This window comes from Felis catus, chromosome A3, assembly GCF_018350175.1.
Source record: "Felis catus isolate Fca126 chromosome A3, F.catus_Fca126_mat1.0, whole genome shotgun sequence".
NCBI classification, from domain to species: domain Eukaryota; kingdom Metazoa; phylum Chordata; class Mammalia; order Carnivora; family Felidae; genus Felis; species Felis catus.
In genome coordinates, this window is record NC_058370.1 from 76,379,601 (window position 1) to 76,406,809 (window position 27,209).

The 27,209-nt window shown below is 35.9% G+C and overlaps 1 protein-coding gene across 9 annotated transcripts in view; it reads left to right on the forward strand.

Moving 5' to 3' along the window:
• VRK2 (VRK serine/threonine kinase 2) overlaps positions 1-27,209 on the forward strand; it is a 103,926-nt gene that overhangs the window by 49,644 nt on the left and 27,073 nt on the right. For 8 of the 9 annotated variants that reach the window (XM_023251682.2, XM_023251681.2, XM_045054241.1 and 5 more), the window contains 3 exons: positions 1,180-1,314; positions 16,622-16,754; positions 26,751-26,871. In XM_023251682.2, coding sequence (XP_023107450.1) covers positions 1,180-1,314; positions 16,622-16,754; positions 26,751-26,871 — 389 coding nt within the window. The remainder of the gene's footprint in view (positions 1-1,179; positions 1,315-16,621; positions 16,755-26,750; positions 26,872-27,209) is intronic. The other variant, XM_023251685.2, reaches the window with a different exon arrangement.

Here is a 27,209-nt window from a genome sequence, read left to right on the forward strand (position 1 = left end):
TGCAAATGTGTGTTTGTAAGAATTTTTCATGGTATATGCACATAATATGGTACCATTTTTAGAGGCAGCATTTCCTTTGTTGAACATTTATAAAATTTAGTCCTGGTGATATACTTCTGTATTTCATTATCTTTGGAGTGGTATTGTATGTCTTAGCTTGATGATACCATAATATTACCAGATGGTACAGCTGGTAAGGCTACTTTAAAGTATTTTGGTATCACATGGATAGGATTATACTGTAGATTAAATAACATGGTGGTGTTTATAGTCACTTGTAACGTGCAATAGCATGCACGTCATTTTCTTTCTTCCTAGTGAGGTTCTGCTCTACATTTTTAGTTGAGCAAAGGGACTTTGAAATTTATTCCTATGATTTTAGTTACTTGAACTTTTAAAGTTTTATGAGTTTTATGTTAATGGAATTGTTTGTAAAATACACACTTTCACTGAATTTTTTTTTTTGTCTCAACATAATTTGTCATCTGAATATGTTTTTAAGATGTAATACCGTGTGTGTATCTCTACTCATGGATTAGTTTTACAAACTTACTATTTGGAGATTTTTTCAGTATGATTTGTCAAATAAAAATAAAGTCAGTTCCAAATTTTATTTCAATCTAGCATTCTTTAATGTTTAATGCTGCTATGTTTTACTACATTCTGATTAAATTACTTTAAAATCATTGAAGTAATCAAATGTATTTTAGCTCTGTTATCTGATACTGAATAGTGTTCCTATTATCAAAATTTATTCTTAACATGTGTATATTAAGATGTCTGATTTTAAATCAGATTAGATCCATATAAAAAGAAATAATTCATACTCAAAATACTATGCAAATGACAGTAATATGAATATATACTACTGGAGTGTTATTGAAAGGTGGTGATGAGTGGAAAATATTGAAGAAAACAGCATAATAATTATAATTTAGAAGCCATGGTCTCCATATTTAAAATTAATATTTTGTGAAGCTTATTTCCCAGTGCTGGGACTCTGAGACAAGTGAGAACCTGTTAAGTAGATAATTGTGCCTTTAGGAGGACACAGTTTTTTTAACCTTTTGTTTTGAAAAATTTGAAACATACTGAATAATAGAGAACTCCAGATACCCATCACTTTGATTTAAAAATTAACATTCTGAAATTTTATTTTATCTATTTTTTGGCTGAAAGGTTTTAAAGCAATTACAGATATCATGTCATCTTATCTCTAAATACTTATGTATGCATTTTCAAAAAACGAGGACAATTCACTGTATTATCACCATGCTATTACTTAACAAAATTAACATCATTCCTTCATGTCAGGTATGATTTTATACGTTCTATTTTCTTTCTGCTTTCTCCTAAAATTCATTAGAAAATGGGAATATAAGCAATTTTTATTCTAATTGTACTTAAACACTTTTTTCCTTTTTACAAAATTACTTGTTGTAGTAGACTTCTGTGCTCTAATTTTCCTTTCTATAAATTGAGTGACGTAGATCATGAGATCTCTTGGACCCCTTTTAGCTCTCATAGCCTCTTACTTCCTGGACAGGACTGGTTGTAAGCTACAAATCTCACTTAGGAAACCACTGGTACAGAACCACGTGAGCGTATTTCTCTCAGTTAAATGTCCATCAGGAGAGCAAGTTTCTAGTCTTGTATACAAGAAAACAGAGATTATGTTTTATTCACTGATGTGTATCCAGCAGCTGGCACAGAGCATGGCATATAATAGGCACTCAATAAATAAATGATGACTGAACAGTGAGTAATTGAATAGGTTAATGCATAAATGAATTGATTAATTAGTCATTCGATGTTCAGGAGTAACAGGCAAAGCCAATCAAGTAGAGCTGGATAGAGTACAGTAACATATAGCAACTAAACTCCTACTGGGAGAAATCTATCCAGTGTCAAGAGATCATTAGTACTTTATATTGCCATTATCAGTGTTTTCTTAGAGATAGAGCTCTGCCAGCATATCCATGAAGAGAAACTGAGAAATAGGGGCTGCTCTGGATTAAATTGTGTCCTCTCAAAAGATGTTGAAGTCCCAACCCCCAGCATTTGTGCATGTGACCTTATTTGGAAATAAGGTCTTTTTGAGTGACCAAGAGGTCATTAGAGAAGGCCCTAATCCAGTATGGTTGATATTACAAATGGGGAAACTTGGACACAGAGAGAAACCAGACATGAAGAGGTGAAAGACAGTGTGAAGAAATAGGAAGAATGCCTCCTCTAAACCTTGGAGCACCTGAGATCACTTGAAGCTAGGCGAGAGGCATAGAACAGATTATCCCTCACATCCCTCAGAAGGGATCAACCCTGCAAACGCCTTCATGGCAGACATGTAGCCTCGAAGACTATGAGATGATATATTTCTGTTTTTGTTTAAGCCACTCAGTTTGTGGTACCTTGTTATAGCAGTAGCCCTGCAAAACTAATACAGGAACATAGACAAATCTTTGGGTGGAAGTTGATATAAGAACATTTCCAAACAATTTTAATAAAAAATTCAGGCACCAGGATGGGGGGGGGGGGGGAATGGAAAGAGGAAAAAGTTAAGAACAGAGGGGAAAGAGAAGTACCCTAGGGTACTTTTGTTTTGCCTAGGGCCACTCCAGGCTGGGCCAAATCACTTAGTGTTTCTAACATAATTTATTCTTACACATGGGATCTCAGGCAGTTAATTCTTGACCATGTGTGGTGGAATCTTCATGATAATAGACTGCTTGTTTGTTCTGGAACTAAATGTCTTTGTTTAGAGCCACTGACCTGGGTGGCTCAGTCAGTTGAGCGTCCGACTCTTGATTTCAACTCAGGTCATGATCCCAGGGTCATGGGTTCAAGCCCTACACTGGGCTCCCACACTGAGCATGGAGTCTGCTTAAGATTTTCTCTTTCTGTCTCTCTTTCTCTCTCTCTCTCTCCTGTTCCCATCTCCCCTGCTTCTTAAAAAAAAAAAAAGAACCTTTAGAAAAATAAATAAATGTCCTTGTTCAGAAGATACTAAAAAAGGGTGGTTTACCTTTTCCTAATCCCAGGCAAAAAGGTTTTATTAGAAAAAGATGGCAACTATTCGCATAACTTTCAATACAGATTTAGTGTAGAAATAGTTGAGGGTTTGAGGATATGAGCTCTAGAATCAGATTCTCTGGCTTTGACTTCGGGCCCTGCCTCTTACTAGCTCTGTTTTCTCTGCCATATTATTTTACCTGCCTGTGCTGTTTCCACATCTAAAGCTAATAAGAGATCTTCCCTCAAAGAGGTATTTTAATAATCAAATGATTTAAAATGTGAAAGGCTTAGGCAAATATCAGGCACATAGTAAGCACTCAGTAAATAATAGCTATAAAATAATTTTATTATTTTTATACTTATGCTGAAAGAATACCGTATCTTATTTTGCTCTCCAAGAATTCTTTCGATTTATGAAAAAAGATATAATGATGTTCTGGTTAAATATTAAGAAGATGGTAATGAATTGGATGTAATAAGTGTAGTTCTCCCCGGGTGTGTAGTTTAATGATAGATGTCCCTCAAGTTGTATGAAACAGAACACCCAGGGTCTATTTTCTATGTAAGGGAAAAGATTTTACATTTATGAGTGTGTATGCACTGTAAATATAGGATGGCCCATTTAACAAATTACCTATCCCCAAGAATATGGTTCCCAAGAGAGTTAATGCTGTTGAAAAATTAGTGTTTTCCTATAATCAATACAAGCTTATTGAGTGCCTACTGAGTCCCATTGGTCATATTATTTCTATTTCAGATGCATACTTGACCAAAGAATATTTGAGCATCCTGATTCACAAAAGGCTATATATAGGGGTTTTATTTTGTTTTGTTTTGTTTTTAGTTATTATGGGAAGATGGCCTTTTTGAATTCTGAATCAACTCATTAAGCTGCATAAGTTGGATGGGTTAAGATGTACCCCTGTTTAGAGGCTATTAAAAAACTGGCACCCCAAGGGACTGTGCATGTAAGAATGGCGTTGGTGTCGGCAACCTCAAATACTGTCTTTGAAATCATTGGAATTTACAGTTAAAGTAGAACAGGTGGCTATTTTGAATGTTGGATAGCTGTGTTTTATGTAGATACAGCTTCCATGTGGTGAACCTGTTTATAATATTATAGCAATGACAGTTAAATTATATCAGCTAACGTTTTGGAGTATCTACTATTTACAGATATACCAAGCACTGAGAATGCTTACTGACATGCTGAAAACTCTTAAGTTCAGACTTGATTTAGACAAAAAGGAAAACCATAAATTGGATGCAATTCAGATTCTCCTCTTCCATTGCCTATTTATTTTGTTAAAGGACAGACACAAATTATGTGCTTTGATAGCACGTTGGAAATTAGAAAGAAAGGGTACTGTAGGTTCTTTCATACAATTCTTGAGAACTTGTGTCAGAAGGACAAATTGGAAAGAGACTGTAATTGGAAAGGTTTTCTTTTGTGGGTGAAAGGCATTTTTAGTAAAGAAGCAATTGCTAGCATATGAACTATTGAGGGAATTTCCCCCAAAGTCTGGAAAGCATATTAAGTCACAGCCCTATTTGATCAAATAGGCTTTCACATAATGCTTAGGGGGAAAAAAAAACTAAGCTGGAATAGAAAAACAGGTCATGGGTTCAAAATGCTAATATCATTTAGAATACTGCTAAGTGCCTCTCAGGATTTTGTTATGATGCTTGAATTTATAGTTCCATTTAAAGGAGCCATGGACTTGAGCCTGACAGAGCAGTAGATGCCGTAAAGAGATGATGATAAGAGGCATAGCTCGTCTGCCATCTCTTCATATGTTAACCTCATGGATGTGTCTTTAAGTCTCTCACTCTCAGTGAATGTTACATATAAAGAAAACAGGATAAAATTCCAGATTTGAAGTAGAGTAGGTATTTATGAGATCTAAGAGGGAAAAACCTCCAACATAGAAGGCACATTTTTTTTTTTAAATAATCGCATGTTGCAGCCATCAGAAAACAGAGGCTTCAGACTTTTTACAGCTCAGATAAGGTCAGACTATAGTTTTGAAAAATACATTTCATGCTGATTCTAATAAGCATCACATTTGAAAAGTAAGTCGGAACCTTTTAAAAGTTGCATTATTTCGTCTAGACTGTAGTGGTGATGCAACATTACTGGCAAAAACAAGAAGAAAAAGAAAAACAAAAAGAAGCTGAAAAACAAAGTACTGGACAATAAGAGAATAAAAAGCACGGGTTTCTATCAAAACATAGTAGCATCTATGAGGTTACACGTCGGTTTTTAACAGACATGAGTGATGTTTGTGAACAGAGCCACGTTGCTTACACATTGCATGCTTCATTCCTGCTTTGGCATGCAGAGATTTTCATTAGTTCATAAGCACTTAGTTTACTGCGAAGATTTTCACACTATTGTATCTTGTTGATAGAATAGGGAAATATTATACCCTATTCAAATAAGATAAATGCTGGCTTTTTAAAAAATGTGTTTAAAGTTGCTAAGACTATGTTCTTACTAGAGTTTTAAGAGTGGTTTTTTTTTTAAGTTTCCACTTTAAAAAGTCATGAATAGTAACTCTCTCTCTCCATAGTGTAATTTCCAACGAGAGCTTAAGAGACACATTTCTTGATACGGCAAGGTGTGCCAGTTAAAAAGATTTAATTGTATAAAATAGCGTGAAAAATGATAAGACACGAGATTGTATAACAAAAATTTAAGTTCTTGAAAAGTGAATTGCATCTTGGGGGCTAAATATATATCTCTAATGTATACTGAAAATGCAAAGTGGAGGTAGAGTAGTAACGTGGTTTAATGGGTGGTCACATGCCACTGAGCAGTGATATTTGCTCACAATTGTGTCTTGCTTCTCGCTTCTCTCTCAGCTCCATAATCTCTTGCACCCCTTCTCCAGCTGACATCTTTCCTGTCCATCACATCAAGTGTTGAGAAATGCTTCCATTTGAGCCAGTGTGGCTGCTTAGGATTCCCAGTTGCTTGGGCAGCAGAAAGGTGCCAGATTTGACTCTTGATGGGAAAGAGGTTCTTTACTTTTTTCATCGACTATGAGTGTGTCCCTCAAATTTGCATAAACTGAAAGAATCAGGAACTGGTTGGGTGAGGTTGTTAGCCACCAATCAACCAGTTTATTTTTGGTACAAAAATGAATAAATCATTTTCTTTCCAAACTTCTTCTTCCTCCTCTGCATTCTTTATTCATCGAATCCTCCCTCACCAGCCAACCATACCATTCTTAGAGTTGTCATTGATCCACTTATCCAGTAACTGTGGTTCTCCGTGGTCTCCCTTCTTTTGTTCACCAGTGCCCTAGTCCACCCTCCCATCACCCTTTGCCCGGACTATTGTTATATTCTCCCAAATGAATTCTCTGCTTCCCTTTCCTCATCATGGTGCTGCCAGTACTGATAATATTATTCCTTGCCAAAAGCCTTTGGTGACTTGTATTTACATACTGAAATTGTGTTCTAGCTTCTTAGCACGGTTTTGGAAACTGTGCTAACTGATGATAACCAGTTTTTTTCTGGCTTTTGTTGTATTTCCAGTAGCCTCTGCACTCCCAACATGCATTGACCCATACTCTGGTTTTCTTTCTTGTGTTACTTCTTTTCCCTATCTCCATTTGTGGAAAGCTTAGATATTTGTCAAGACCCAACACAAATGTTTCTTTCTCTGAGTCTTTCAATTAGAAATAACTTCCCCTTGCTCCATGGTTCATGAGTTTGAGCCCCACATCAGATTCTGTGCTGACAGCTCAGAGCCTAGAGCCTACTTTGGATTCTGTATCTCCCTGTCTCTCTGCCCCTTCCCAACTCGCACATGCGCACGTGCGCGTGCTCTCTCTCAAAAATAAACATTAAAAAAATAATAAAGTGCTACTAAATTTAAATCTGTTACACTTTTTCTCAAAGTAATGTTATCTTTAGACCTGTAGGTAGACTTCTGTCATCTCTCCTTTGTATGAGATATATGGAAAAAACTCTACTTCTGATCAGACTGATTTAGGTTCATTTTCAACTTTGCCAGTTACTGTAAGTTTGTTGTGCACAAAATACCTACCTTTACTCATTCTGTTTTCACATCTTCAAGACATCTTAAAATAATCTCCTTTTAGGGTCATGAGGGTTAAATGATTTGACTTCTCTAAAGCACTCAATAAATATGCATTCAATACATATGCACTCATTTTTGTTTTTCTTTGTTTTTTGTAAACATATGATTCTCAATAGTTTATCATGCTTGGCACTCAGATGTCTATTGAAAAGAATTTACTCCAATTTTTCCAATTATTAACATCAAGAAAAATTAATAAAAAATTATTTCAGCCTGTGCAGAAGGCCTTAAGAGTAGGTACTGTCACAGATGCAAAAGTATATGTATGCAACATTGTCCTGGCCACTTCTCCCCTTGGAGCTTACAACTGGTAAATGTGGCACCAAGGCTTAAATACAAGAAAAGCTAAATAATTCTGTACATTTTTAAATAGTAAATCCATGTGGACACAAATGAAAACCCAGTAAGTTGCTTTGTGGTTAAAGGAATGTACATACCAGGATTCAGGTGTGAGTGGTGAACCCAGGAATTGTGAAGTGTGGAGCCAGGGTTGTGGTAGGAGGCAGAGAAGAGCACTTTGGGCACCCTAGAGGGGTGCCTGATTGAAGATGAAGGCCCTTCCCATGCAATTCACTGCAAAGAAGAGTTATGGCAGGGTGTTCTGTAATCATCAGTTCTACCTATCCATTTGGAGAATTAAAGTGGTATAAGACCCTCACCACATCAGGAAACAAAGGAGATGGGACGTAAAGGATTGACTAAGTGCAGAACTTGAGAATGTGGTATGGGTGCAGATCTGGTTAGGTTAAAGGGGAAGATGATGTTTGAGACAGTCTTGGTTAGTACAGGAAAGTTGCATTTTTTATGGACATCAAAGTCTAACTTGCTTTTCATCTTTATTTGCCTAGTGCTTTTAATGAAAGCTATGACTTACCACCTGTGCCAAATCCAGTTTTCAGAGGAGCTGCTACTGAGACAGAATTAGGATTGCAAGGTCTTTATTGGAGAAGCAAGTATATTATCCATGCGAGGGAAAAAGAGAAAAAGCAAGATTGGACAAAGAAAGCTTTGAGAGTGGGATGTTCATGTGACCCCCACAAGAGGAAAGGGGGGCAGGAAGGATTGGGCCGGGAGAGCTCAGACTGTGATACAGCTCTGATAGGCAGCACCAGACCAGAGAGTACCCATTAGAAGAACCCCTGGGTAGAAATGGCCACATGGTATCCCCCCCTGTGCTCCTTGTGTGGCGGGTGCTGCCTAGGGAGAGCATGCCCTTGGCTCACGCGCTGTAACAGTTCCCAGTGGACCTGCCAGTTGAGGTTGTCCGCTTATTGCCTTCTTCACAGGCGAAAGGTCCCTTCTTTCTGGGTGGGACTGGACCTCAGTGGCTACCACGCTACCTTTTCAGTAGTAAAATATTAAAGTCAAAAGTCCAGGTAAACCTTAGTTCAGATTAGGTGGGTTTTGTTTTTTGTTTTTTTGTTTTTTTGTTTTGTTTCGTTTTTTGGAGGTGGGGAGATTAGGGAGCCTGAAAAAGTCACTAAAACAATAAAACTTTTGTAGAAGCTGGATTTGGTGTGGGTAATTTGCATTATCTGGGTGTAACACATTATTTTTTTATCTGTTAAATGTGCATAATGACACATTTTCCTTACCCACCTCATGAAGTTGAAAACAACAACAACAACCCATAATACGTATCTATGAAAGGTAAGAAGAAAATGACTACCGTGTGGAAATAAAGTACAATGTAATAGATCTATGGAATTAGAATAAAGGGGAAGCAGGCAGGGCTCTCCTTTTATTCGTGGAGAAAAGAAAAACGATTACTAAATTCAGAAAAATCACATAAAAAGAAAATCATTTAAAATGCATTAGGGAGCTAGATATTTACATTTTGCTATGCCTAGTATGATTACAATGCAAATAATCATTTCCTACCTGATCTTGGTACTCTTGAGTTTCCTACTACAGGCTTGTCTAAAACTAGGGATATTGTACATACTTAAAGTGAAAATATTAACTAGTTGTTATTTTTTATTTCATAGAAAAAAAAAGAGATAATATTTAAAAAGTTAACTGGAAAGCAAGTTTTATTTTAGATTAGGGGTTGGCAAACTTTTTCTGTAAAGAACCAGATAGTAAATATTTTAGGCTTTTATGAGCTCTGTGGGCCACATATGGGTCTCTGTTGCATATTCTTTTTCTTTCTTTCTTTTCTTTTTTTTATAATCCTATAAAAATGTAAAAATCATTCTTAGCTCAAGGACACATAAAAATAGGACTTAGACTGCAAACCTTATTGTGGATTAAGTTTTGCTCAAACTTATTTTTAACTTCAGCAAAATTTCAGAAATAGATAGAACCTCAAATTCTAAACTATATTAAAAAAGGAGAATGGACTTTGATGTCATAGAGGCATGGGATTGAATCCTGCGTCTGTCCATTACTAGTTCTGACTTGGGCAGGTTACTTGCTGGGGTGCTTAGCTTCCTGGCTGGGAGGTGGCCTTGATTTAATGAGATAATTTGTGAAAGATACTTTGCCCAATGATCATCACATAATTAGAACCTCAACAAATTTTCTTCCTTCCCTCCCTTTCTTATCTTCTTTGACAATATTTCCCAGTCCTTTCTTTCTTGAATTGCTTTAACAGAATTCTAGACTGTGTATTTCTAATATAATATCTTCATAGAAACTCTCACTTTGACCTAATTTGTATAAAATTAATTTATCAACATTTTTATTACTTGGGACAAATTAGTGACTTTATTTACACCAAAATCTATACCCACTAAATGCAGTCACTCCTAAATTTCTTCAGTACTGTATCAAGATCTATAATGTTGATAGATAGTAGTGATAAAACTTTTATGGGAATTTTATTTATTTATTTATTTTTAATTTTTGTTTAGTGTTTATTTATTTTTGAGACACAGAGAGACAGGGCATGAGCAGGGGAGGGGCAGAGAGAGAGGGAGACACAGAATCAGAAGCAGGCTCCAGGCTCTGAGCTGTCAGCACAGAGCCCGACGCGGGGCTTGAACTCACGGACCGTAAGATCATGACCTGAGCCATAGTCGGGCGCTTAACCGACTGAGCCACCCAGGCGCCCCATATGGGAATTTTAGAGAATTTATCCAATACTCATAGAATATAAATATTTTAAGCCATATGCTACATTATTAGATAAAAAAACAAACTAAAAAAACGGGGGTTATATAGGCTGGTGAAGATCGTTAGTTGTTTGTTTTACCATTTTGTTCAATAGCCTTCTATGATTATTTGAATCCTGCCCACAACTCTCTATTAAGACCACTGGTTATGCACCCACAATTGGAGCACCAAGTATATAAAGCATAAGTTAACAAATTAAAGACTCCACCTATAGACAACAATACAGTGATATGGGGTTCCAATACATTCTCAACAACGGATACATCATCCAGATGAAAATCAATGAGGAAACATTGGGCTTAAACTGCATGTTAGATCAGATGGACTAACAGACATATACAAATCATTCCAACCAACTGCAGCAGAATATACATTCTTCTCAAACACACATGGAACATTTTCTAGAGCAGATCATTTGTTAGGCCACAGGACAAGTTAATAAATTTAAGAAGATTGAAATATCAAGCATCGTTTCCAACCACAACATTATGAAACTTGAAATCAATTATAAGAGGAAAACTGGAAACTTCCCGTATGTGTGGAGATTAAGCAACATGTTCCTGACTACCATTAGTGAAAGGGACAGACATCAAAGGAACTACCAAATCAAAAGGGACAACAAGGGCACCTGGCTGTCTCAGTTGGTAGAGCATGTCACTCTTGATCTCGAGGTTGTGAGTTTGAGCCCCACATCGGGTATAGAGATTACTTAAATAAGTAAATATTTTTTTAAAAGGCACATCAAAGAATATCTCCAGACAAATGAAAATGGGAAGACACATACCAAAACTTACAGGATGCAAGAAAAGAAGTTCCAAAAAATAACCTTATAGTGATAAATGCCTACATTAAGAAAAAAGAAAGATCTTAAACAACCTAGCTTTACATCTAAAGGAACGAGAAAAAGAAGAACAAACACAAAGTTTGTAAGCATGAAGTTAGTAGAAAGAAGAAAATAATAAACTCCAGAGCCAAAATTCATGAAATAGAGACCAAAAAGAATAGAAAAGATCAAGGAAACAGCTGGCTTTTGAAAAGATAGAAAATATTGGCAAACTTTTAGCTAGACTAAAAAAAAAAAGAGACCCATATCAATGAAGTCAGGGATGAAAGAGGAGAGATTATAACTGATAAACTCTAGGGGCTCCTGGGTGGCTTAGTTGGTTAAGTGTTTGACTCTTGATTTCAGCTCAGGTCATGATTTAAAGATTCATGAGTTTGAGCCCTCATTGGGCTCTGCACTGGCAGCACAAATCCTGCTTGGGATTCTCTACCTCTCTCTTTCTCTCTTTCTCCCCTTCCCCTGCTCTCTCTCTCTCTCAAAATAAATAAACATTTTTTTATTAAAAAAAAAAAACCTCTAAGAATCTTAAGAAACTACTATGGACAATTATATAGCAACACACTAGATAAGTTAGAAGAAATGGATATATTTCTAGAAACATGCAACCTACCAAGATCGAATCACAGAAAAATAGAAAATCTGAACAGACCTATTACTAGCAAGGAACAAGGAAAAGTCCAGGACCAGATGGCTTCCCTGGTGAATTCTACCAAACATTTAAAGAAGAATTCATATGAATTGTTTTCAAACTCTTCCCCCAAAATAGAAGAAGGACACACTTCCAAACTCATTTTAAGAAGCCAGCATTGCCGGGGTACCATGGCCAGGTAAGGATGCTATAGGAAAAGAAAATTACAGTCCAATATCCCTGATGACCGTAGATGCAAAAATACTAAGCAAAATACTAGCAATCCAATTTGAACAGTATGTTAAAGGGTTAATACACCACGATCAAGTGAGACTTATTCCTGGGATGCAAGGATGGTTCAAATAAACAAATCAATCAGTGTGATACATCACATTAACAAAATGAGTGCTAAGAATCATACGATCATGTAAATAGATGCAGAAAAAAAAACATTTGACAAATTCAACATCTTTTCATGATTAAAAAGTCTCTAAAAATTAGGCATAGAAGGAACGTACCTCAACATAAAAAAGGCCAGTTATGACAAGCCCATAGACAACATCATAATTGATGGTGAAAAGCTGAAAGCTCTTCCTCTAAGATCAGGAAAATGACAAGAATGCCCACTCTCACCATTTTTATTCAATATAGTACTGGAAGTCCTACTCAGAGCAATTTGTCAAGAAAAAGAAATAAAGTCATCCAAATAGGAAAGGAAGTAAAATTGTCTCTGGGGATGACATGATCTTATATACAGAAAACGCTAAAGATTCCACCAAAAAACCATTAGAAGTAATAATGGTAATAATGAAGTAATAAAGAATTTCAGTAAAGTTGCAGGATACAAAATCAGTATAGAAAAGTCAGTTGCATTTCTATATACTAACGATGAGCTATTGAAAAGAGAAATTAAAATAATCCCATTTAAAATCACATCAAAAAGAATAAAATATTTAGGAATAAATTTAACCAAGAACATGAAAGATCTATATACTGAAAACCATAAAATACTGATGAAAGAAATTGAAGAAGGCACAAATAAATAGACATTCCATGCTGATGGGTTGAATTAAAATTGTAAAAATGTACATACTGTCCAGAACAGTCAACAGATTCAACTTAGTCTCTATCAAAGTTCCAATGGCTTTTTTCACAGAAATAGAAAAACAATTCTAAAAATTGTTTGGAACCACAAAAGACCCTGAGTTGCCATAGCAATCCTGAGAAGGAAGAATGGTGTTGGAGGCATCACACTTCCTGATCTCAAACTGGATTACAGTGTTCTAGTAATCAAAACAATATGGTGTTAGCATGAGAACAGAAACATAGATCAATGCAACAGAATAGAGATCCCAGAAATAAACTCATGCATATACGGTCAATTAATCTTTGACAAGGAGCCAAGAATATACATAGGAAAAGGATATTTTTTTTAATGGTGCTGGGAAAATTTAACAGCTACATGGAAAAGAATGAAACTGGACCCATATCTTACACCACACACAAAAATTAACTCCAAATGGATTAAAGACTTGAACATAAGACTTGAAACCATAAAACTTCTAGAAGAAAATGTAAGGAAAACTTGACATTGGTCTTGCCAGTGATTTTTGGATTTAACGCCAAAAGCAAAGGCAACTAATGCAAAAATAAACAAGTGAGACTGCATCAAACTAAAAAGCCTCTTCATATTAAAGGAAACCATCAACACGATGAATAGGCAATTATGGAATGGGAGAAAACATGTACAAACCACATGTCCAGTGAGGATATATCCAAAATATGCAAATGAACTCATGTAACTCAATAGCAAAAACAAAGCAACCCAGTTGAAAAGTGAGCAAAGGGTATGTATAGGCATTTTCCAAAGAAGACATCCAAATGGCCACCGGGTACATAAAATTGTACTCAGCATCGCTAAATCATCAGACAAATGCAAATCAAAACCACAATGTGATATCAACTCACACTTGTTAGGCTACTATCAAAAATGCCAGATAACAAATACTGGCAAGGATATGGAAAAAAGGGAACACTTGTGCACTGTTGGTGGGAATGTAAACTACCACAGCCACTGTGGAAAATAGTACAGAGATTCCTCAAGAAATTAAAAATAGAACTACCATATCATCTAGCAATCCACTTCTGGGTATGTATCCAAAGGAAATGAAATCATTGTCTCCGAGACTTACCTTTACTGTCATGTTCACTGCAGCATTATCTAAAGAATTACTGTATTCTGAACCAAATGGTTAGCATATGTTTTCTTTACTATATTGTTCGCTTCCTGTCTTTATATTAAACGTAGACCCCACACTGCCCTTTAGACTTTGAGTAAGCCAACACAGTCTTGAGACCCATAGCTCAGTGATGATCGAGAAGGCCTTAGTGTTCCCCCTCAGCTTGACTAAATTTTAGACCATTTTCTTCTGGATTATAGGCCCCTGTCCTCCCTCTTCTTAAAGCATTTACCTAAGAACACTTAAAATTGTAAGTTCTTTCTCTGCATCTTTGAGATATAAATCTCCTCCCAGCCTCTTGCCAGTGTTGCAACCAGGGAATGTCTTTCTCAAGGACCTGGGAGCCATCCCTTTAAAATGTAGTCATTAAGAAGGATTGTGCCCTTATCCCCTTGTCTCTGATGAAGGGGCGGAGCCTACACACCAGTTAACAAACGGACAACCTACTCACGCTGACCAGCCTTCTCTCTTAACCTCCTCCAGTTATTTCACTACCTCACCCTCAGGACTTAAAAACTTGCCCACGTTTTGTTTCAGTGGAGTTGAATTCAAGCCCTACCCAACTGCTGCAGTCTCTCTCCCTTATTCAGTAGCCTTCTTTGTCTGTTTGACTTGATCAGTACAACTTCCCTTTGACAGTGATTGAGAGTGAAAACTCTGGGGTCAGACTCTGACTCCATTTTACTACACAAATCACATAATCTCACCAGGCTTCAGTTTTTATTTGAAAAAAAAATGGAGATAATGGTACCTACCTATAGGATTTCTGTGAGGATGGCATGGGTCAATGAATATAAAGCTCTTAGCATGCTGCCTGGTACATATTAGGCACAATGAATTTTAGGTCTGATGTTTTGTTTTTTTTTTGACTAATGACTATATGAAAAGCCTCTTGATATGTCTTTTATATATATATAGTATATATATATATATATATATATATATATATATACTATATATATAGCATAGTATATATATAGTATAGTGTGTATATATATAATATATACATATATATTATATATAATATAATATATTTTATATATGCACACATAGTAAATTACTCTAGTGTATTTAAAAGGTTTCCTTTAGCTGAATTACCAGTATGTATATTTTCAGGGTATCTACTTTGCAAAGTGAAGTCTGTTTAGTTCTTGAACTAAAATGAGTGCATCATAAATAGTGAAAGCAGTTATATATCTAATCCTGGAGTCTAGTTATTTAGGGCAGAGGGATAGGGTTACTTCTGAGGCCATGGTGAGAAATGGTGTCTGTGGGCGAGAGAGACAAAACTGAAATATCATGTTTTCAGACACTCTAGCAAGCTATATTCTCCAACAAATGAAGAAAACTCTGTGCTGCTTATATTTTTAAGGTCAAATTATCTCCTTCTTAGGCTATCATAAAACCAAAGACTTAGACTAAAATTTAATACTAAATTTTCTTTTAATGGGTATTATATTTTAAAAATGCAAGTTGTATTGCAGTACTCTGTTGTCTTAAAGCTCTATCATGAAATGTTGCCTCAGTCCCTAAATTTTAAAGAAATACATGTGAAACAGTACATTTAAAACTTTTAAACTGCTTTTGGGCACCGAGGTGGCTCAGTTGGTTGAGTGTTGGACTCTTGATTTTGGCTCAGGTCATGATTTCATGGTTTGTGGGTTCAAGCCCCGTGTCAGGCTCTGTACAGACAGCATGGAGCCTGGTTGGGATTCTCTCTCTTCCTCTCTCTCTGCCATTCCCAGGTCACACACACACACACTCTCTCTCAAAACAAAATAAAACAAAATAAAAACTTAAAAAAATTTTTTTAAACTACCTTCTTTTTGTGGGGGGAGCATGGTGACATAGTTGGGAACTCCTATATTCTGACTACATATCAGGATAAATGTCTAGTCATTTCAGTTTCCTATTCAGTGCATGTTATATCTGGAAAACTACTTCTCCCCCTTCTTTCTCTCTCCAAAAGTAATCTGAGAAAAATTCACTTGAATTGCCATCTGACTTTTAACAATCTATATTCTGTTTGGAGAACTTACTTGCAATTCTGACTGACTTACAAAGATAACAGTGATGATATGGATCGGTCTGAAAGGCCAAAAGTACTGCATTGATGTTCCCTTCTTAAATACAGACAACATGGTGGGTTTGTTGTTTGTTTGTTTTTTTTTCTTTAAGAGTCATTACCTCTTATAGTCTGTTCACTGTTTCCATACTTCCTGGTAATGGAGATTCCGATAACATTAGGTTTATATTTTTAGATTGTTAGCTCTCCTCTCCTCTCCCTGCTTGAACCACTTTTATGATTCAGGGAGGGGTTGTAAGAAAAGGCAGATCCCACAAGCTGTATGAATACAGATTTAAAAAAATTGTAGTTTATGATATCTAGATGCTCACCTGGAGGGAAGGGAATTTAGGAGTAAAATAAAAAGGACTAAAATTTAAGTCAACTCAGAAACAAGATATGTCTATGATGAAGTAAGGATTTAAGCTGGAAAGTTAGTTGTTATGGCCCCCGGTTGTATATATTTTATCCTCAGGCACCATTTGGTTTAATAAAATGTAGATCTGAGGCTGTTCTTAACCTATCAGTTTCTTAAGACTTAATTATAAAGGTTATATTTTCAGAGGACAAAAGCATTATTCATTTCTCTGTTCATGTCTTCCAGGTTTATCTTGCAGATTATGGACTTTGCTACAGATATTGTCCCAATGGGAACCACAAACAGTATCAAGAAAATCCTAGAAAAGGCCATAATGGGACAATAGAGTTTACCAGCGTGGATGCCCACAAGGGAGTAGGTAGGTTTCTTTTTTTCTCTTTTTCTTAATTTTATTTCAGGAGAATGATTAAAGAGTAATAAGGCCTATGAAATGACCTTTGCATAGTCAGTTTGAAGAGTGAGAACACTGACAAGATTTTTATCAAAAGTAGTGAATTCCGTATGCCAGTGAGTATTTCTTCTAACAAGGGGAGGAGGTAGAGATCGTGACAAGCGAGAAGGGCACAACAGAGTGTCAAGTAAGCAAAACTTGATGGATTTGGGGCAGGAAATTATTAGTTTGTATGGGTTAAACTTGTAGGTCGGCAACTGAATCTGTATGCTGTCATTAATATCACAGATTTGGTAAAGGTGCACATGGGAAGAATTATTCTTGTTTTTCACCATGCCCTTATCAGAGCTTTAGAAGATATCATCTTTCCACAATAAGGAAATCTTTTCTGAAACTATAAAGTGTTAACTTGTGGAAATCTCTCCTAGTCGCCTTTCATATATCTTACTTATTTAAACTCACTTTGATGGTATTGGAAACACATTTGCAGGTAAATTACATACATAGTCCTTTTATTGGATATTGATTGTACTGCCTTGCATTCCAAGGCAGACTTAATTCAACAATTCCCTAATTAGTTAAAGTCATAACCTATGTCTTGTATTCATTTACCATTAATTAAACCTTAGCTGTTTATTACACTGCAGTCCAAATCCAATAGCCGACCCAGAGAGCCATGGAAAAGGAAGTAGGAGGTCAATATTGAAAATATATGGTGCAGAGTCCCACCGATGGTTGCTTTGTTCACAATCAATATGGTCAATGCAACTGTACTTTCTTAGTTGCTCTGTCAGCAAGACAAAAAGTCAATTCTAATGTTATGCTAGTAAAAAAAAAATGGTGAATATTGAAAAAGTTTGGCTTTCAAAATTATATTCTTTGTAAACTTTATTTATAAAAGTATTTTAAAATATGCTAAACCATACAAATAATTTACAAGCAGCTTTGAAAGGACCACATTTCACTCAGAGGCAATTAGACATTTGCACTTGTTAATGGCTGTTGAACTGTTACCCTAAACTGATACTTTCTGACGAGTTTTAGTTGGTGCAAACAACTGTATATTATTGCCTTTTCTATTAAAAGGACCATTGACCATGTAATGTAGAAGGTCTTGATCATTTTCCAGAGCAGTTAAAACCCACACTAGTGTGAGGTAGGCCAATGAAAAAAGTGAAACAAGTGTGTCAGTTGTATACCTTCTTTCCGAGAAGCATCATAGGTTAAATTTTCTAAAATGGAAATTAGCGTTTCTATATTCCTGATCAGAGTAACAGAAATCACTACATTTTTTCCCCAATAATAGGATAGTTAGAAAAGTAGTGATCACTCGGAAACAGTAATATTGTATAATTTTTCACCGTTTACATTGTTAATGAATCAATGAGCATTTAAAGACGTAAATGGGACATGGCTTTAATTAAATTAAGAAATGTAAGAGTCAAATGCTTATTGATATATATTTTTTTCAATTTAAAGTTCTTGCACTCTGAATGAATTTTGTTCCTTACTTTTGCCAGATGTATTGGTATGAAAGAATTTGCAGAAACCTGGAGGTACTTTTTTCATAGTGGTGTAACTGGAAATTCATCATACAGATTCTTAAGCGTTGGTCTAGTGATGTTAATGATATTAACTTATGGTTGGGTCACTTACTTCTAAAACTGACTGCTCTAATACTGATCCTGCCTGATTTCGGCTATCAAAATCACTAAGAAACCATCGTGATTGCAGAAGGGGAAGTAGAGTTGTTACATGTTGGGTTGGTTAGTGTTTGGACTGTGGTAATTCTGAACGTCCTCAACAGTCATCCCCTAGTTTAGGGCAGTGTTTTCATTGTGCCATCTTCATGAATGACTCAAATAACTTTTTTTTATTCTGTAGTCCATTTAAGTTTTTCGTCCCTAAATAATAAAACGTGTTGATGAATCGGGCAGATTTCCGCATGCTATGTCTCTGGGGAGAAGACTGAAATGAGAAGGAGGATAGTCAGAGAAGTGCCTATACGACATGTTTTTGGTATTTGCTAAAAAGTTAGATGCTAGGGTGAATAATTCATTTTTATCATGGGTTTCACCAGATTCATATAAAAAATAGATTCCCTTAATGCATTTAAAATAGAATTTACACTAAACTTCTAGGAATATCTATATCTGCACAGGTAGACATATAGATACAGTTAACCCTTAAACAACATGAGGATTAGGGGTGCCAGTGCCCCATGCGGTCAAAAATCCACACATAAATTTTGACCCCCCATAACTTAACCACTAATAGCCTACTGAATAACCAGAAGCCTTACTGGATAATATAGTTGATTAACATGTTTTTTATGTTATATGTATTGCATACTGCATTCTTACAATAAAGTAAGCTAGAGAAAGAAAACGTTACTAAGAAAATTGTAAGGAAGAGAAAATGTATTTACAGTGCTATACTGTAAAAAAATCTGCATTTAAGTAGACCCGTACAATTCAAATCTGTGTTGTCCACTATATACACATATATACATACATACATGCACGTGTACCCATATATATACATAGATACATGTAAGTATGCATTTTTGCTGAAGTTTTAGTGTGCAGTTTTAGTCTGGTATAAGAAGTGAAGGGTTTGATATCCTCAAATGTTTGAAAGCTATTCATTCCTAGTGTTTTGCATTTAATTTTCCAAAATAAAACATTTTACTTTAGGATTTTATTAGGAATGAAATGATCATTTAGTCATACGTAGAAACCAGAATAAACAGGGCCATAAATCCTGTAGGTAAATGCAAAAGGTCAGATTCATAAATATTCATGTGTTTACTTTTCAGTACAGTCACTATGTAGTTTAATCTCAGAAAAAAATCTTTTCTCTACCAGTCCAGCCGTGAGATCAAATAAATACTGAGAAAGATAATGCAAAGGAAAACATAAAGAGCAAAACAAGTTATCTCTAGGAAGTAGAACCTCTGGTTGTCAAAGCATTTGCTGTATGTCAGGTGTATCTGTGTCTGGTCAGGCCCAGGGAAATATACACGCTTCCGTGTAAAACTGGCTTCTGAATTAGCCACTTAACAGAGTCTGTTAACGTGATCAGACTATCTGGTCTCACCTACTTTTTCTAGTGGATACTTGGAAACCAGAGCTAACTCTCATTTTTCTGTGGATTAGTTGGGTTTTTCTAATGCAAGCGTTTGTATAAGGTGCCAATCAGCAGTTTCGCCTAAGCATTTTCTAGTTCAACTTTATGTAAAAAGAAAGGCAGCTTGTATTATTACAAACCAAAAGCTATGAATAGAGGATACAGGGATGGATGGATAGATGGATGAGCATTTCCGGGACTCTCCTACATCTCTGTATATCCGTATGCTTTTTAAAAATTGGAGTTACTCTTCTAAACTCGGTTCTCTTATATGGCCTAAAGGTATTTTCTGAGTGGCTGAAATGCTTCATTTAGTGTAAAATTAGAGTAATATACATTGGGTTTATCTGTCTCTTCTATTATTAATTTTTTATTCTTCATAAACACTAACATGTATAAACATTGACATATTTTGGGCTTGTTGCCTGATAATTAAAGAGAATTATATCTGTGTCAAATATAGTGTTTTAAAATTTCTTACATTCTTAGTAATGTTAAAAAGCAATATTTGGATCAATGTGTGCTATGGATTTTTGTAGATTTTTCTACTCACTGAGGCATGCAGTCAATACCTAATTTCTCCAGAGATATACTGCATTTAACATATTGAGTTTTTTTAAATACTTCAGACCTCTACATTGAGTGTATAATACCTGTTTTAATTTGACATCATTGGTGACCATAAAATATGATATCTAAATTGCATTTTAAATGTCCATTTGTTTGTGTAATATATTCAGTATCAAGGAAAGAGATACAGGCTTTTTTTATTTTTGCCAGTTGCTACGGTGTATGAAATCCAAGTCTTGTGTTATTTCTTGCACAGTTTCCTTTCACCCTAATCTAGCACTCCAGCTTACAAAATGTATGTGAAGTAAACTGAGAGTGTATTTTCATGTTACCAAACTTGAGGAAATGATACGGTTTATACAATATTTATCTCCTTAAACAATGATTCAATTATTATCATAATTTTTCAATTATGATATTAAGGTAAACCATCAAGCTTGGATCCTGTGAGTAGTCAGAAAAACATACCATTGATTTCGATTTGTAGGTAAATGTAACTGCTATAAATAGTATTTGGTTGATATATAAATAAAAAATAAGACACTATTCCTTCTACATGGCATACCCCAATTTTAACATTTAGACATGACTTTTAATGTCTTAACATAGGTCTTAATCTATTTTTTGGGGGTTAATAGTAAACATTGGCCAAATGTAAGATACCTTTGAGGAATTTAAGAAACAAAACAAACAAATAAAGAAGAGGGGGGAAGAAACAGAAAGGGAAGCAAACCAAGAAAACAACTCTTAACTACAGAGAACAAACATACTGATGAATGTTACCAGAGGGGAGGTGGGTGGTGGGATGGGTAAAATAAAAATAAAAAATAAAAATAAAAATAAAAGTAAAAAAGTTTTGCTCTGTTGAATAACGTTTCCTATGCCTCACAGAGTAGTGTTTCATGGACAACTTTAAAAAAATATTTTTTTTTGATGGTTTTATTTTTTGGAGGGAGGGAAAGAGGGAGAGAGAGAGAGAGAGAGAGAGAGAGAGAGAGAGAGAGAGAGACCGAGCGCGAATGGGGGAGGGGCAGAGAGAGAGGAAGACACAGAATCCCAATCAGGCTCCAGGCTCTGAGCTGACAGCAGAGAGCCAGATACGAGGCGCTGGAACTCAGGAACCACAAGGTCACGACCTGAGCCGAAGTCAGGCGCTAACCAACTGAGCCGCCCATACGCCCCTTCATTAAAAACTTTTTTAAAGATAATGAAAAATAAGAGAGACCTGAGCTGAATATTTTATTTGAAATGTGACACATTGCATTCTGCTTTCCTAATACCCTTTTTTGAAATTAAAATAAATTAAAATAAATTGTGGCCACCATAAAATTTTTTAGCTCTTTATGCATCTAAATTGACAAAATATAATAACATAGGCAACTAGCTGGGGGAAAAAAAGAAAACTCTAAATTTGTTCTGCAGATAGGCACCATTTGATACATCTGGTGAACATCTCATTCAGATATTTTCTCCTTTCTTATGTCATCTCTGAGCATAGAAACTAGTGTTTTGGGCATTTAAACCCTGTCTGCTTAAGGCAGAAGTTTTCAAGTTCACTTTATTATTTCCTACCAAATCTTGTTTTTCTTCATACTTCATACTTCATGTTACTCTGTATAAAAAATAAAACTAAACAGAAAATACTTTCATCAAATAATCGATATATTTTGGGATGAACACTTAAACTTTCTTTTGCCCTCAGTTCCTGTTTCATCCTGTTTGGTGAGTTGACCCTAGATAATTTTACTCCAGTTTGTCTTTAGAATAAGGGCCAGTTCTCTAAGTGAACTTCTCTCATTCTCATACCAGCTCGGAGGACCAGGACCATCGAAACACTTTTAGAAAGTAATGTTTTAACTAGACACCCTTCTTCATCAGAATGAAGTAGTTTGAAAGGAATTGTTTCACGAAGGGATAGTTGCATGGAAACTTTTTTTAGTGTGGCAGCTTAGACCTCAGAACCTGCTGTTTGTTTATTCCTTGACAAACAGCTGTCTTTGCCTCAATATGTCCTTTGGTATTTTAAGTTAAAATGCCTGCTTCGGGGCGCCTGGGTGGCGCAGTCGGTTAAGCGTCCGGCTTCAGCCAGGTCACGATCTTGCGGTCCGTGAGTTCGAGCCCCGCGTCAGGCTCTGGGCTGATGGCTCAGAGCCTGGAGCCTGTTTCCGATTCTGTGTCTCCCTCTCTCTCTGCCCCTCCCCCATTCATGCTCTGTCTCTCTCTGTCCAAAAAATAAATAAAAACGTGGAAAAAAATTAAAAAAAAAATGCCTGCTTCAAATAATCCCCCAGCTATAGAAGTAGTTAAGGTAATATGGTCTGAATGGTGTTAAATGATAGATGTAATGTAATTGTTAGATTGAGTGTGGGTTTTGGGTTCGGAAAGATTTGGATTTCAATGCAGAGCTCTCTCAATTTTTGCTTTGTGATACAAGAAAAGTTATTTAACCTCTCTGAGCATCTATTTTCTTTAAAAAAAAAAAGTTTATTTATTGTGTGAGACAGAGGGGTGAAGCATGGGAGCGCAGGAGCATGAGACAGAGAGAGAGAGAGAGAGAGTATCCCAGGCAGGCTCCATAGTGTTCACGCAGATGCCGAGACGGGGCTTGATCTCAAGAACGTCGAGATTCTTGGTTTTCTGCTGAGGTCATGATCTCGAGGTTCTTGAGATCAAGCCCCGTCTCAGGCTCTGCCTGGATACCACGGAGCCTGCTTGGGATTCTCTGTCTCTCTCTATCTCTACCCCTCCCAGGCTGGCACATTAGCAGATCCATAAATCATATTAACTATTTTTATTTTCATTATGCATTCTAGTGTCCACTCTTTCTGGAATCTGCTTTTTCATGAAATGGCATTCAAGCCACACCTGTGCTTTTTTTTTTTTTTCTAATTTTTTTTTTCAACGTTTATTTATTTTTGGGACAGAGAGAGACAGAGCATGAACGGGGGAGGGGCAGAGAGAGAGAGGGAGACACAGAATCGGAAACAGGCTTCAGGCTCTGAGCCATCAGCCCAGAGCCCGACGCGGGGCTCGAACTCCCGGACCGCGAGATCGTGACCTGGCTGAAGTCGGACGCTTAACCGACTGCGCCACCCAGGCGCCCTGTTGTGCTTTTTTTAAATTGCTGTTACTCTTGGCGGTACTTCATAATTTAGAAATGTTAAACAATTGAGAATACAACAGGCTTTCAATAAAGAGTCATTTGCATTGCTCCATAGTAATAAGCTAAATAAAAACTAGATTCTAAATTTTATTTTAAAACTAATAAGAGAGGGGCCCCTGGGTGGCTCAGTTGGTTGGGCAGCCTTGATTTGATCAAGTGACTCTTGATTTTGCTCAGGTCGTGCTCTCACTGTTGGTCATGAGTTCAAGGTCCACATGGGGCTTTTGCACTCACAGTGTGGCCCCTGCTTCGGACCCTCTGTCTCCCTCTTTCTGCCCCTACCCCACTCACACCCTCTCTCCGTCTCTCTCCCTCCCACTCTCTCTCTCTTTCAAAAACAAATAAATGTTTTAAAAAATTATAAAATAAAACTAAGAGAGTATAGAAGAAAAACATTAATAACTGAATCTTGCCACATTTCTGAGCAGTAGCTCAGAATAAGTAAAAGTTTGATATTTTAGGAAATCTATGTGAAAATATACTGTTAATGATTACATTAATTATCAAATTCAACTGAGGAACTTTATTATAATAAATTATACAGAGATACAAATTCTACAGAAACAAAATAGTTCATAATATATTTTAACTTTCAAATTATAAAAATATTTTTATAGTTAGATATTAATATTTATTTTTAGATATAATAAATTCTTATTTTTTTATTTTATGCATTTTAATTTTTTCCAGATAAACAGGAAATAGACTATCCAACTATCCAATTATATTGTATGGTACATATACAAAACTCCATTTCCTGGGATTGGATTGGATTATTAATATTATTATTGTTATCTAGAATTATTATACTTTTGTAATATCATCTCTATTTTGATGATGCATTTTAACGTCAATTAAAGCTATATGATCATTCTGTTAATTATACCCACACATATGCTAATATTGTCATCTAGAATATTTATTTTTAATTAATTTAACATGCTTTTTCTGTATAGTAGATGGAAGAAGACCTAATCATTAGGTCTTAGAGGTGAACTTCATTAAAACACATAGAACTTTGTAATTTGTTTCTCTGGGAGGGAATTTCAGGGAGAGTTATCTTTTTAATGGTGCGAAAGAGTGACTATAGGACTTTTTTTTAACATTACATGTATTTTAGTGGAAATAGTAGTAAAACATTTACCTAACTAAAATTATCAATGCATATGTGCAATAAAACAAAATAAAGGTTGAAAAATTTGATCATGTATTTTAATTATAATAGTGAAGTAAAAGTTAACTCTCACAGGGCTATTTCAATGGAAGACCAGTTTATGAAAAATTGACTTCAGAAATCTAAATGATTTGTCATTACTTACAACTTCATATCAATTCATCCCTCAGTTGAAGGGTGGGAAAGTGATGGGAAGGTTCATTCCATTTTAATTCTAATCATTTTTCCTCCAGGGGCCTTTTGTGTGTAGCCTATGTTGTCCAAACAGGTGCCAGAATATATATTTTCTTTGAAAATTATTTTTTGAAAATTAGAGGATGTGAATTTAAAGTGGTGGTAATCGGGAATTGCCATAATGGAAAAGGGACTTGTGAACACATCTGTATAAATGGAGCCATTCCATTATTAGTGGGAGATTTATTACTGAAGAAATCAGTACCAACCAGCGTGGTAGAGATTGTGTTTTTCTTTGAATAGGAGAGCCAAGTCTTGCATTAGGACATTATTGAAGCTTGTGAAGAAAGTAAACAGTACCCATGGGACTGTAGCATTCTGCTCAATTGGAGGGCCTTTAATAATCCAATACTCTAATAGCAGTTAAGATCGAGTATGTGTAAGAGTTAATCTTGTCTTCTGCTTTTATTATAACTTGTGTATGCTAACCAAAAGTAGTTATGATGTGCTAGCAGCATTCTTCTTAGTAGGTGACTTTTTAAATTAAAAACTAAGTTTCCTGAGTGACTTTTCAGAGTTTATTTAATGAAAGATAATAAAATAGGATACCTGTTTACAGCAGGTTTAACAGCCACATACTGCACTTAGGAGATTTTATTTCCCTACACAGATGAACATTCAAGTAATGGCAGAAATGTAAATACCAGCCCATTGTTTTATGACAATTTGAAATGGTTATAAAAAAAAATGAGATCACTTTGTGGGATCTCATTAATGTGTTAATCATTATTTCAGTAGTATTTGTTATATATTTTTTTACTTATATTAGATTTCATTGTCCATCTTTTGAAATAGGTATTTTAAAAAATATATAAAATTATGATAAAATCAGTCTACAGCATTTAATAGTTTGATATAAATGATACTTACAGTGGCCTGAAATGTTCTGTATTTTTTGATGAAAAGCCATCTTATTGTAAATTCTGAAAGCCTCTGTTTGACTTCAAAAATCTGTATCCAACCACCTCTGCCTCTACCCCATGCACACCATTGCCTCACCTTTATATTTCTGTTCAGGATATTTGGCCAGAATTTTAGCTTGGCACTGCTTATATATCTAAAAATATTTGTAAAATTTTAGAACCGGATACCTAAAAGCAGGAGGCATTTTTTACCCTGTACTTTCATTTAATTGAAAAATCTTACGACAGACCTGTTTTTTAATACTGCACACTAGATGGCAGTTTTGTCATATTCTTCCAACATCAAATGCTCCCAGTGTGAGTGGAACAGGAAAGGCCATCAGTGTTTAGTCTGCACTCAAAGGGTCTCTGCATGACCAACGCAGACCCCATGGACTTCCTGGAACATATGTTAGCAATTTAGCTGCAGACATTTATTTCTTTGTTTTACTGCTTGGCTCTTTGAGAAAGTGTTGGTGCCAGGTTATGGGTTGTCTGGATCATGTCAGAGGCCATGGAGATCAAGTTCATGTGACAGGCCAGACTAAGGAAGGATGAAGTTGGAGGAGGTGAGGAAACTGACCCTTACTTTCAACAGCAACAAGTCACTGCCTGTCTGTGGACTGGGGCCAAAAGCCTGGGCGTTTAAGTTTTAGTCCAGCTGAACAAACAAAACACATTTGCCCATTTGGCTTTTTCGTATTTCATCAGTGGTAGTTCATTCGACAGTTTCTCTCTGTCTCAAAACTTGCTTGTCCCTCATGTTTCTTTCTCAATGCTTCCTCCTCTAGCCCTGTCCAGACGAAGTGACCTCGAAACCCTCGGCTACTGCCTGCTGCGGTGGTTATGTGGGAGACTGCCCTGGGAGCGGAGCCTGCGGGACCCTGTGGCTGTTCAGACTGCTAAAACAAAGTACACATTTTCAAGTATTCCATCACGTACAGCGGCAGGTCTGAAGGGATACATTAAAGGGAGTAAATATCCCAGAGAAGATTGCCATTCTCCTAGTCTGAGAACCAAGGCAAATTTCTGAAATTTGAAAACTATTTTTTGAAAACCCAAACACCTTACAGACATAAAATCAATTAAGAAGACACCTATGAAATCGCATGTATGTGAGTTGTCATGCAAAACATAAAGTGAAGTGTTTGTTCTTTTACATGGTGTTTTCCAAAGCTTAGATTCTAGGTGGTAGTCTTTTCAAGGAAGAGTATTTTCAAATTAGCATTGTACATGTATAAGGAGGCAGT